General features: G+C 34.6%; 1 protein-coding gene and 1 long non-coding RNA gene across 2 annotated transcripts in view; one reads left to right on the top strand and one right to left on the bottom strand.

Annotated features, from left to right (window-relative positions):
• The window catches only part of LOC141523566 (dynein axonemal heavy chain 8), a 412,522-nt gene that overhangs the window by 16,367 nt on the left and 383,411 nt on the right, over nt 1–12,744 (bottom strand). The window contains exons 90-91 of the mRNA XM_074236848.1: nt 8,289–8,441; nt 8,023–8,212 (exon numbers count right to left, since the gene is read on the bottom strand). Coding sequence (XP_074092949.1) covers nt 8,023–8,212; nt 8,289–8,441 — 343 coding nt within the window. The remainder of the gene's footprint in view (nt 1–8,022; nt 8,213–8,288; nt 8,442–12,744) is intronic.
• LOC141523568 (uncharacterized) overlaps nt 1–12,744 on the top strand; it is a 50,045-nt gene that overhangs the window by 14,526 nt on the left and 22,775 nt on the right. The window lies entirely within an intron of this gene.

The raw sequence follows: 12,744 nt of genomic DNA, 5'->3' as shown, positions 1-12,744 counted from the left end.
ATATTTCCCTCTCTGAGATATTTCTGGTTAGAGTGAAGGATCACTCACTCATTACTCCACCTTCACCTTCCTCCTCTTCCCTCCACTGCAAAAGTTTTTTTTTGCATCTTTTATATGAAATAGCTTATCCTATCTCTCCTTTCCCTTTCTCCTAGTACATTCCTTTCTCCCCCATTAACTCCATATTTTTATTATCCTTTCAAATTCAGCTCTCTCCTGTGTCTTATCTCTCTCTATATGCTCCTTCTAACTACCCTAATAAATGAAATGATTCATATGAGTTATAAGTATTAACTTTCCATGTAGAAATTCAGAAGTTCAGCAACATTTAAGTCCTTCATGATTTGCCTTTCTTGTCTACCTTCTTTTTGCTTCACCTGAGTCCTGTACTTGATCAGACTTTTCTGTTCAACTCTGGTCATCTCATCAGAAAGTTTGAAAATCACCTATTTCATTCAATGTCTATCTTTTCCCTTGAAAGAGTATGTTCAGTTTTGCTGAAACTAAGTTAATTCTTGGTTAAAATACAAGTTCTTCTGCCTTCACCAAGCTGCTGACCTGATTTTCATGATTTTTCCACATTGCTATTATTTCTCTTCCCAATTTTTCTTCTATCTTCATTACTTGATTTTCAAAATCTTTTTTGGGCTCTTCCACAGATTTAGACCAATTCATATGTTTCTTGGAGGCTTTGGCTTCAGAAATTTTTACTTTGTTATGTTCTAAGTGTATATTTTGATCTTCCATCCTCCTATTTGTCTAAGGTCAGATTTTTTCCCCTTTGTTTTTTGCTCATTTCCCTAGTATGACTTGATTTTATGTTAAAGTAAGAGCTCTGCTTCCAGAGTGGAGGGTCTACTGTCCCAAACCTTTGAGGGTTTTTACAGCTGTTTTGCAGCTGAGAACCTGCAAGTTCTCAGTTCCTTCAAGGTCTTATGAAAGGCTCTAACTGCTTTCCTGACCTGTGCTCTGGTTTGTGAATGACCAAAAGTACTCTTTTCTGCCCTGGAACCTGAGGAGAGTCTCTAATCCCCTATAGGCAGTGAGTTCTGTTGTGCTTCTGCTCCTTTTTCTGAGGCTGGCACCAGAATTGATTATGGGTAAAGTAACAGAGTTTTGTCTCAGGTATAGCAAAAAGACATCAGAAATCTCTCCTGATCCCCTTACAGGCAGTGGGCTGAGTGGCTCTGGAAGCAGTTGCTGGGTGGCTCCCCAAGCCTGCTCTGGGTCCCCAGGGGGCCAGGTCTGCACTGAGGCCTTCACTGGATTGGGATCCACTCTCATTCTGATGCAGCTGACTTTCCCAGCTATCCTTGGCAATCCCTGGACTGAGAGGTCTGGAAACTGCCCCTGCTGCCCAGCAGCCCCAGGATCTGTCCCTGGATGATTGGAGCCAGTTTGCTATAGCGAGGCCCAGGTGGCGCTGTGGGCCTTTTCTAAACCTGGTGTAAGAGATCTTCCCAAGGATCTTTCAAGTTGCCTTTGGTTGTTTCATTCAGTCTTATTGTGGGGTTCTGCCACTTTAGAAATTGGTTGGAGTCATTATTTAAAGTATTTGAAGTGATTTGGGGGAGAACTCTGTTCTTTACTCTGTTTCTTAGCTCTGCCCCACACACATATGTTGTTTTTTCTATATCTACAATATCTCTCTCATCCAATTCCATTTTTCTATTCATATAGTTACTGTCTTAGTTTAGGACTTATTATTTTTTTTGTTAAAATTACTTCAGCAACCTACTGATTGATGTTCCAACCTTCCAACCCCAATCTTTCTTATGAAGAACTATCAGTAATTTTCCTTAAGCACAGAACTGGCCATGCTGCTCCTCCACTATTTAATAACTGCCAGTGTCCTCAGAATAGAAATATAAATTCTTCTATTTATATTTATTTCTCTAATTTAGGAGGCTTTACTTCCTAAGCCCTTAACAACTTGCCTCTAAACTAGAGCTTTAATTTCATTTTTCAACTCTTCCACAGACTGGTCTCCTCTGGCCAGTGTAGAAAATCGTCTGTGAACAGTACTTGTACTAGAGACGAAAGACGTAAATTCAAATCTGGCCACAGACACTTACCAAACTATGTGATCCTGGGCAAGTCTCTTACCTTATGTCTCAGTTTCTTTAATTGTAAAATAGTGATAACATCTACCTCACAGGGTTATTGTGAGCATAAAATATTTGTAAACTGCACATAGAAGTCATAGAATAGAGGCTCTAGAAATGTGTCTTTCTGTTTACCCCCATTTTCTTTTGCTTATAGATTCAGCTATAAATTAAGAGATGAGCTTTGGGATCTAGATCTAAACCTCAGAATTCATATAGTCTAGAAAAAAAAAAGAGGAAAATGAGGCCCCAAGGTCACATAGCTAGTAAGCAGCAGAGCTGGGATCTGAACTTGGTCCCATTACTACAAGTTAGGTACTATTTTTACTACCACCCTGGGTCACATTATCTTTACCTATAAAATGAAGACGGATGGGAATGGATATTCTCTAAAATTTCCTTCCAGCTCTTACTGTAATTTCAAGTTAAGTGATTTGTCCAAGACCTTACAACTAGTCAATGGCACAGTAAATACTATAAACATATAATTTATGAGTGAGACTTTAAACGAAAATAGTAATTGTTAGTTTTATACAGAGAGGAAACAAGTAATATTAGTTCAAAGTAAAATAGAGCTAGATGCTCACCTTATAAACACTCATTTCTCCTAAGAATAAAACAAACAAAAACTCATTTCCCATGACCCTCGGGTCAGGATCCTTTTCACCCCATCACACTTCCTTTGGAGTCCAAACTTAATTTGAAAAGTTCTATCATAGCACTACTACATCATACTGTCAATGCATTTGCACAGGGGAGACCGAATGTCTTTCTTTTCAGGCTTTTGCTAAGGCACATAGATCACATTTTCCAGGGAATAAAAGTCATTGAAGGGTAACCCTATGGCCATTTCAGGTCTTAGAAAACAATAAGAGACAAAATTTCTTTTCTGGGACAATTGGAGAAGACTGGCTGTAGGGATATAAGCTCCAAGCCCCAGGGAACTTATTCACAACTGGGTTTATTTTTTTGAAAGAAAATATAGAAAGGATTAAGATAGTGATTAAGTGGTTAAGGTGAATGTGACAATGTTTATATCCCCCCTCCTCCAATGTTTCTTCTCTTCCCAACTTCCCTATTTCTGTAGAGTATCACTGTGCTTCTAATCTCTCAAATTGGCAGCTTTGGGATCTTCCTCCACTCTAAATAACTTACAAAGTCTTGTCTTTCATCACAGTATCTTTCTCTTATGTTCCCTTCTTTCTCCTTACACAGCTGCCACCCTAGTGGTTGCCACCCTACTTAGATCTCACACTTGGACTATTGAATAGATTCCTTATTGGTCACAAGCCTCTAGTTACTCCATTCTTCAATCTATTCACATAGTTGTGAAGCTCATTTTTCTGGAAGGGAAGTGAGCTGCTCAATCAACCTCAGTGGCTTCTTCTGGTTTCTAGGATAAATTTCTTGGTTTGGCCTTCACAGTATGGTTCCGGTGTATTATTACTCACTTAAGGAATTTCTCTTTCTTGATGTATTTTACATTCTAGCCAAATGCTCCTTTTGTAAACACCATTCCATCTCCTATCTCTGGGATTTTTACATGGAATGTGTCCCCTACTTGGAATGTCTATTTTTTCACCTGCATCTCTTAGAATTCTTATTTGCTTCAAAGTTTAGCTTCTGTTGTTTGTCCTTTGTTACTGAAGAGTATCATGACATCAAGAAGGTGATGCCATAACTTGCAAATTGCATTTAAATGAGGGAGCCAACAGTTTTAAGACATCAGCCTCCTGTTACATTCTACTGGGATCCTATCATGGTATCCCCACTCAGTTGTTTCTGCAATCCTAACTAAAATTCCATTTTTTACTGAAAGCCTTCCACCAATCCCTTTTAATTCTAGTGCATTCCTTATGTTAATTATTTCCTATTATTCTGTATAAAATTTGTTTTATACACACACACACACACACACACATCTGTATTGTTTGCATATTGCTTTTCCATTAGATTGCCTCCTTGAGCAATTTGGTATTATGATTAAAGGGCAAAAACTGTGCATACCATTTGATCCAGTGCTACTATTAAGGGGTCTGTATTCCAAAGAGCTCACAAAAAAGGGGAAAAGACTCACATGCACAAGAATATTCATAGCATCTCTTTTTTGGGGTAGCAAAGAATTAGAAATTGAGGGGATATCCATTAATTTGGGGAATGGCTGAACAAGTTATGATATATGAATATAAACAATCATTATTAATCTATAGAAATGATGAGAAAGAAGATTTCAGAAAACTCTGGAAAGATTTACATGAATCAGGAGAACATTGGTAGTAATACTGTACAATGATCAATTATGATAGACTTAGCTCTTCTCAGCAAAACTGTGATCAAAGACAATTCTAAAAGACCCACAGAGGAAAATGCCATCCACATCTGGAGAAAGAACTATGGAATCTGAATGCAAATCAAAGCATACTATTTTCACCTTCTAACAATTTATTTTTTTCTTTTTCCTTCTGGTGATTTTATATACTTTTTTCCCTGATTCTTCTGATTAATATGAACATATATGTAACATGATTGTACATATATAATCTATAATAATAATATATAATATATGATCTATATCAAATTTGTTATCCTAGGGTGAGAGAAAACTTTATAAATCAGTGTTGAAAATTATCTTTACATACAATTAAAAAAATAACAAAATAACAAATAAACAAAAACAAACAAATAAATAAATAAATGGGTGAAGAAAGAAAGAAAGAAAGAAAGAAAGAAAGAAAGAAAGAAAGAAAGAACTTAAAAAAATAGATTGCCCTCTTTTTGTTTTCAGAATTTAGCACAATGTTGTTAATTGTTGTTGTGTCCCAATCTTTGTGACTCTCATTTGGAAATTTTCTGGCAAAGATAAAGGAGTTATTTGCCATTTCTTTCTCCATCTCATTTTATAAAAGAGGAACTAGGTAAACAGAATTACAAAGCTATTATTTAACAGACATCAGATTTGGATTTAGGTCTTCTTGACTACAGGACCTGAATTCTACCCCATTGTACCATCTCCCTCCCTATTAACAATAAGTATCTGTTGACTGACTCCTAATAAAAATTACCTATTTGTTATTTTGTGTTTAATATTCTAGCAGCTAGATGGTGCAGTGGATAGAGCACCAGGAGAACTTGAGTTCAAATCTAGACTCAAGGCACTTGTCAGAGTAAAGCTCTGTGATCTTGGGCAAGTCACTTAACTAATTGTCTCACATTCAGGGTCATCATTTATAGTGATCCTGATCCATATCTGCTCACTGAAATCAAATGGCTCCAGAGAAAAAAGTGAGACTGGTGACTTAGCACAGCAACCCGTCACTCAAATCCAATTCACTTGTCATGGATTATCTCCCTGATGTCATAGTTTGAGAACAAAGGACAAGCATTCTCATCATTATGTATTTAATATTTTATGTACATTTTATTTCTCTCTACTAGAATGATGGAAGGAAATTCTATTTAAAGATGGAAACCATTTTCTTTTTCATTTTATATCTGTTAAGGTCTAGACATTTGGTATAAGGCAGGTCCCTCATGAATGGTTGTTAAATTGAATTTGTATTACACTATCCTCATTTTAAATATTATTTTATTTTACTAATTAATAAATTATCATTTCAAGTTAGTATTTAGCTGTATTGATAGAGTAATATTATTTTTACAGTTAAAAGACAAATTATTTGAAATCACCTGATATTTCATTATTCAGGCCCACAATAGCTTTTCTGTTCAGTTTATGTGAGTCTACATACTATCACACATCATTGCAGCTTGCCAAAAGTGTGGACTTGTAATCCAGAAGAAAGAAAATTGTCTCAAAAGTAGAAATTTCTGAACATTTTAAACCCAGGATTTAAAAAAAAAGGTTTTGCTGTTTTTTATGAGAAGAGGGCAAATGAGAAGTTTTGGAGAAAATTAATATATAAGTGTATTACTTATGGTAGTGAAAGTATCTGAAGACACTTTGTATATGTGGGAAATTGTATTATGTGAAATTTGGTTTGCTTATGAAATTATCTTTGACATATTAACTTTAAGAGTATATTCTATTCATACAATATTGGAAATTTACTAATTGGATTTACTGTACGATGTCTTAAATTATTGCTATGAACAGAACTATAAAATGCTGAACTTTTAGTAAGTCAATATATCTCAGTATTTGACAGTTTAAGAGAAATAGGCAAATTAGAAAATAGAAGAAATGGTCAACAGAGTAAATACCCTGTAAGTTATTATGTTTTCTGGGTTTAATTGCCTTCACAGTGTCTAGTACAATTCCTGGTATTCAATAAATGCTTGTTGATTAAATGAATAAATGAATGACGAGTCTTCTTTTTAGTAAAGGAGCTGATAAAAAAGAGGCAAAAACCCTCCCAAACTCATTGATTATGGCTTTTCCCACATGGACTTTTGTCTAATTTCTGTCATCTAAATGACCTGAAAATGAAGTGTTCTCTCGTTTGAAGTCAACATTTCTATCCTTCCATGTGTGGACTGATTCCTCAATGTGGTATTAATATTTACAAACATAGATCAATTTCTTTCACCTTTTACTGAAAATAGAGGCATCTTAGATGAGAAACAAAGAAGAGTTAGAGATATGTTATACAAGGGTGTCACTACAACATGTGTGAAGAATCAGGAGCTTTTGTGAACTTTAGATGGGAATATGATGGTTGAAAATTTGCCTTCACTTTATCTTTTTTGGTTTGATTCCCCTGCCTATAGATCTTCATGGTGAGGAAAGAAGCAACAGTGACATAGAAGAGGACATTAATTTGGGATCAGATTCCCAGAAATCAATCCCAACTAGATTGGTTGAATGTCTTCTCAAAAATTTTTTTTATCAGTAGTTACAGGGCAATTATCAGGAACTGGTAACAGAACCCATCATAGAAGGGATAATTAGTTGGATAGAGCACTAGTTTTGGAGTCAGGAGGGCAGGAGTTTAAATTCAGCCTCAGACACTTGACACTTACTTGATATGTTAACTTGGGCATGTAACTTAACCTTATTTGCCTCACATCTAGGGTCATCTCCAGTTGTCCTGATTCATTATCTGGCCACTGGACCCAGATGACTCTGGAGGAGAAAATGAGGTTGGTGACTCAGCACAACATCCTCCTCATTCAAAGTTAATTGACATGCTTGCCATGGCATCACCTCCCTGATGTCATGATCTTCTTGCAGGACAAGCATCATCAACTCCATAGAAGGGATGGAGAAGATTTACTATTCAAAATCAAGGTCAGGAGAAGGGAGGATGAAGAACTCATGACTCCTTAGTGGAAGGAATTAAGATGAAGTCACTGAGACTCCTGAAGCTGTACCACACTTCTAGGACTGCCAACCCATGAGCTCTCTTGCTCTCTTTTCTTCCAACCTATATGGACCAGTGCAAAACTACACTCAAGAGGATCTAGTTCTCCCTGATAGGGAGTGTAGGTGGAGCTGTAGTTAGAGTGCTGGACCAGAGTCAGGAAGGCTAGAGTTCAAATCTCTGTGAACTGAGCAACATCTGTTTACCTTAGTTTCTTCATTTCTTAAATTGAGTGGTTACCACCCAAGGTTGTTGTGAAGATGAACTGACATAATATATTTGTAAATCTTCAAGTAAAATAGAAATATTAGCTATTGTTATTATATGGTACATAATGGCAGCCTCAGACAGCTCTTATTCCCAACAAGATCATTGGTGGTGGATACCTTCCTTTCCTTGCAGATCACCTGACTTGGTTTCATGAAAATGGTAACAAAAAGTGAATAAACTAAAACTTACATATCCATTGATATTTTGATGAATGCTCATATATATTTATATATATAAAATCACTTTCCTATCTACAATGCTACATGAAATATTTGTTGGAAAATTAAAAATATTTTTAGATACATATATTTCTTGAGAACACTTACCTTGAGGATTAAAGAAACCAGTCATCCAAAACACATTTGGCCTTCCTTCAAATATCCAGAAAGAAAATTGATTATTTCTTTCCAGAAGTTCAGTAAACCAGAACCCAAGTGTTGAAGAATCCCAGGATATTCTTTTCCATAATGCAGGGATACGGGCATCATACATGTTATCAAGAGCATCTCTTAAATTCTGTTAAGTCACAAGTAAAAAAATGAATTAGATGAATCAACAAAAGGACAAGAACTCTGAAATTTTAGGGACTCACCTCACTCATGATGATAGTTCCTTCAATGGCCAATTTTAAATCACTCAGGCTATTCCGAAGTCTTGTGATAACTCTTTGCATCCTGTCAATTTCTTGTCTAAGAAATATGTTCATAGAATTAAGATGTCCCATCTTTACCAGACGAGCTTTCACCTAGAGAGCAAACAATGAAGTCAACTTTATTCTTTTAATATTTTTCCATGTGCCAAAATCTCCACAATGTCTATTATAGAACCAAATATAACAATCAGTTCTCTATTGTCTTGGTGTTAGAAGGCACCCAAGATTAGAATTCTTTCTACTGATTGCACTCAACCATCAATTGGAAATAGAGTTTGGGGAAAATGAAATATTGTACCTTTGTTTTCTAATGGTAAATGAATTGCTAAATAATCAGGTATTTTTTAAAATGTAGTATTTCCAAGAATGAAACATTTATTGCTTACTTTCATAATCCTTATAAGATTATTGTTAGAAATTTCACACAAAAGGAAAAGTATAAAATTTTTATATAAAAGTTAACAATAAGTACAAGTAATATACCTGAAGTTGTTTAAGTGAAGTATAGTTTTAGGGTGATGCCATAGAGCAATTATTTTCTTCCCTTTTCCTTTTATTTCTTTGTGTGTGTGTGTGTGTGTGTGTATGTACACACACACGCATATGTGTATGTTGTGCTTTTTAATTTTATTTTTTTCCAATTATATGCACAGGTAATTTTTTACATTCATCCTTTTGCAAACTTTTGAATTTCACATTTTTCTACCACCCTTCCTTTCCTCCCTACCTATGGCAATGAACAATCTTCTATAGGTTTTACATGTACATGTTAAACATATTTCCATGTTAGTCATGTATGAAAGACAAATTAGAAATAAGGAGGGAAAACCTGAGGAAGAAAGAAAAACAAAAGATATTTTTAAAAGTGACCATAATATATTTTGCTATATATTCGGACTCCATAGATTTTTTCCCCTCTGGATGTGGATGGAATTTTCCATAAAAGAGGTCTCAGGATTGTCCTTGACCAATGAACTGCTAAGAGGAGTTGAGTCCATCATAATTAATCATCTCACAGTGTTGCTATTAGTGTGTATAATGATCTTCTGGTTCTGCTTACTTCACTTGGCATCAGTTCATGTAAGTTTTACCACTCATGATTTCTTACAGAAAAATAGTACTCTATCACAATTATATATAAAATATGTTCAGCCATTCCCCAATTGATGAATATCCTCTCAATCACAGAATTCTTATTTAATATTTTATTAGTTTTTGAATTATATACAATAGTAGATTCTCTATCATAGTAGTTTTCTCTATCATATTTATAAGGTTTTGAATTTTACAATTTTTCCCTCACCCTCTCTTCCTTCCTCTCCTCCCCCCACAGAAGGCAGACTGATAATCTTTACATTGTTTCCATGCCTAATATTGATCAAAATTGAATGTGTTGAGAAATCATATCCTTGAGCAGAAAATCAAGTATTAGAGATAGCAAAATTATGTTGTACATAAGACACTTTTTTAAAAAAAATGAAAGGTAATAGACTGATCTTTGTTAAACTCCATAATTCTTTCTCTGGATACAGGTGGTATTCTCCATTGCAGGTTATTATTGCGTTGATGGAATGAGCAAGTCTATTAAGTTGGATCATCACACCCATGTTTTGTTTTTATTTGCAAGGCAATGAGGTTAAGTGGCTTGCCCAAGGCCACACAGCTAGGTAATTATTAAGTGTCTGAGGCTGGATTTGAACTCAGGTACTCCTGACTCCAGGGCTGGTACTCTATCCACTGAGTCACCTAGTTGCCCCCATGTTGCTGTTAGGGTGTACAATGTTCTTCTGGTACTTCTCATCAGTTCATGCAGCTCTTTCCAGGCTTCTCTGAAATCCCACCCTCTTAGTTTCTAATACAATAATTCCATCACTAATGTATTCCACAATTTGTTCAACCATTCCTCAATTGATGGACATCCCCTCAATTTCCAATTCTTTGCCACCACAAACAGGGCTGCTATGAATATTGTTTTGTAAAGTGATGTTTTTACCCTCTTCTCATGATCTTTTCAGGGTATAGACCCAGGAGTGGTATTGTTGGATCAAAGGTATGCACATTTTTGTTGCCCTTTCGGCATGCTCTCCAGAAAGGTTTGATGAGTTCACAGCTCCACCAACAATGTATTAGTGTCCCAGATTTCCCACATTCCTTCCAACATTGAACATTGTCTTTTCTGGTCATATTGGCCAATCTGATAAGTGTGAGATGGTACATCAGAGCTGCTTTAATTTGCATTTCTCTAATCAGTTAATGATTTAAGAGCAATTTTTCATGTGACTATGGATTGCTTTGATTTCCTCATCTGTAAATTGCCTTTGCATATCCTTTAACTATTTGTCAATTGGAGAATGGATTTTTTTTTTATAAATTTGACTCATTTCTCAGAAATACTAGTTGTAAAAATCAAAATTATCTAATTTGTTTTTAATGATGGTCACCCTCTCTTCCTTGGTTATAAGATCTGATAGGTAAACTATTCCTTGATCTCCTAGTTTGTCTATAATGTTGTATTTTATGTCTAAATCCTGTACCCATTTTGATCTTGGTATAGGGTGAGAGATGTTGGTCTAATCCAAGTTTCTTCCACACTAACTTCCAATTTTCCTAACAGTTTTTTTATCAAAGAGAGAGTTCTTATCCCAGAAGCTGGACTCTTTGGATTTATCAAACAGAAGATTACTATAATCATTTACTGCTGTCTCTTTTGCACATCTATTCCACTGATCCACCTCTCTATTTCTTAGCCAATACCAGATAGTTTTGATGACTCATGCTTTATAATTTTAGATCTGGTAAGGTAAAGCCACCTTCTTTTGCACTTTTTTTCATCAAATCACTGGATATTCATGATTTTTGTTTCTCTATATGAATTTAGCTACATTTTTTCCCTAGCTCATTAAAATAACTCTTTTGAAGTTTGATTGGTAAGGCACTAAATAAGTAGTTTAATTTAGGTAAAATTGTCATTTTTATTATATTATCTCAGTCTATCCATTGGCAGTTGATATTTTCCCAGTTATTTAAATCTGATTTTATTTGTGTGAAAAGTGTTTTATAGTTGTTTACAAAGAGTTTCTGTGTCTGCCTAGGTAGGTAGACTCCCAAGTATTTTATATTGTCTGAAGTTACTTTAAATGACATTTCTTTTTCTAGATCTTGCTGCTGGGTCTTGCTAGTAATATATAGAAATGATGAGGATTTATGTAGGTTTATTTTATATCCTGTGACTTTGCTAAAGTTGTTAATTGTTTCTAATAGTTTTTTAGATATTTTTTAGGATTCTCGACCATCATGTCATCTGCAAAGAGCGAGAGTTTTGTTACTTTCTTTCCAATTCCAATTCCTTCAATTTCTTTTTTTTCTCTTATTGCTTAAGCTAACATTTCTAATGGAAATCCTTGTTTCACCCCTGATCTTATTGGGAATGCCTCTAGCTTATCCCCATTGCATAAAATGCTTGTTGATGGTTTCAGATAGATACTGCTTATCATTCTAAGGCACAATTTATTCTTGGTGTTTTTAGTAGCAATAGGTGCTGTAATTTGTCAAAATCAGCATCTATTGAGGTAATCATATGATTTCTGTTAGTAAAGTTGTCCTACTATTGAATCAACCTGCATTCCTGGGATGAATCCTGTTTGGTCATAGTGTATTATCCTAGTGATAACTTGTAATCACTTTGCTAAGAATTTATTTAAGATTTTTACATCAATATTCATTAGGAAAATTGGACTATAATTTTCTTTCTCCATTTTGAGTCTTACTGGTTTACATATCAGAACCATAATGGTGTCTTAGAAGGAGTTCCATCTTCACCTATTTTTACAAAGAGTTTATATAGAATTGGAACCAATTGTTCTTAAATGCTTGAATCCATCTGGCCCTGGAGATTTTTTTCTTAAGGAATTCAATGATAGCTTGTTGAATTTCTTTTTCTGAGATAGGGTTATTTAATTTCCTCTTCATTTAACCTGGGTAACTAACGTTTTTGTAAATATGCATCCATTTCACTTAGATTATCAAATTTATTGGCATACATTTGGACAAATAATTATGAATTATTATTTTAATTTCTTCCTCATTGGTAGTGAGGTCATCTTTTTCATTTATGATACTAGTAATTTGGTTTTATTTTTTCTTTTTTTATCAAATTAACCAGAGGTTTATTGATTTTATGGGTTTTTTCATAAAACTAACTCTTTTATTTATTAGTTCAATAGTTTTCTTGCTTTCAATTTTATTAATTTCTCCTTTAATTTTTATAATTTCCGATTGGGGATTTTTGATTTGTTCTTTCTCTAATGTTTTTTTAGTTTCATGCTTAGTTCATTGATTTTTTCTATATTTTATTCATGTAAGCAGTTAAAGATATAATGTATCCATTAAATTTTGG

This window comes from Macrotis lagotis, chromosome 5 (genome assembly GCF_037893015.1).
Source record: "Macrotis lagotis isolate mMagLag1 chromosome 5, bilby.v1.9.chrom.fasta, whole genome shotgun sequence".
NCBI lineage: Eukaryota > Metazoa > Chordata > Mammalia > Peramelemorphia > Peramelidae > Macrotis > Macrotis lagotis.
This window is presented reverse-complemented; position numbering and strand designations above follow the sequence as displayed.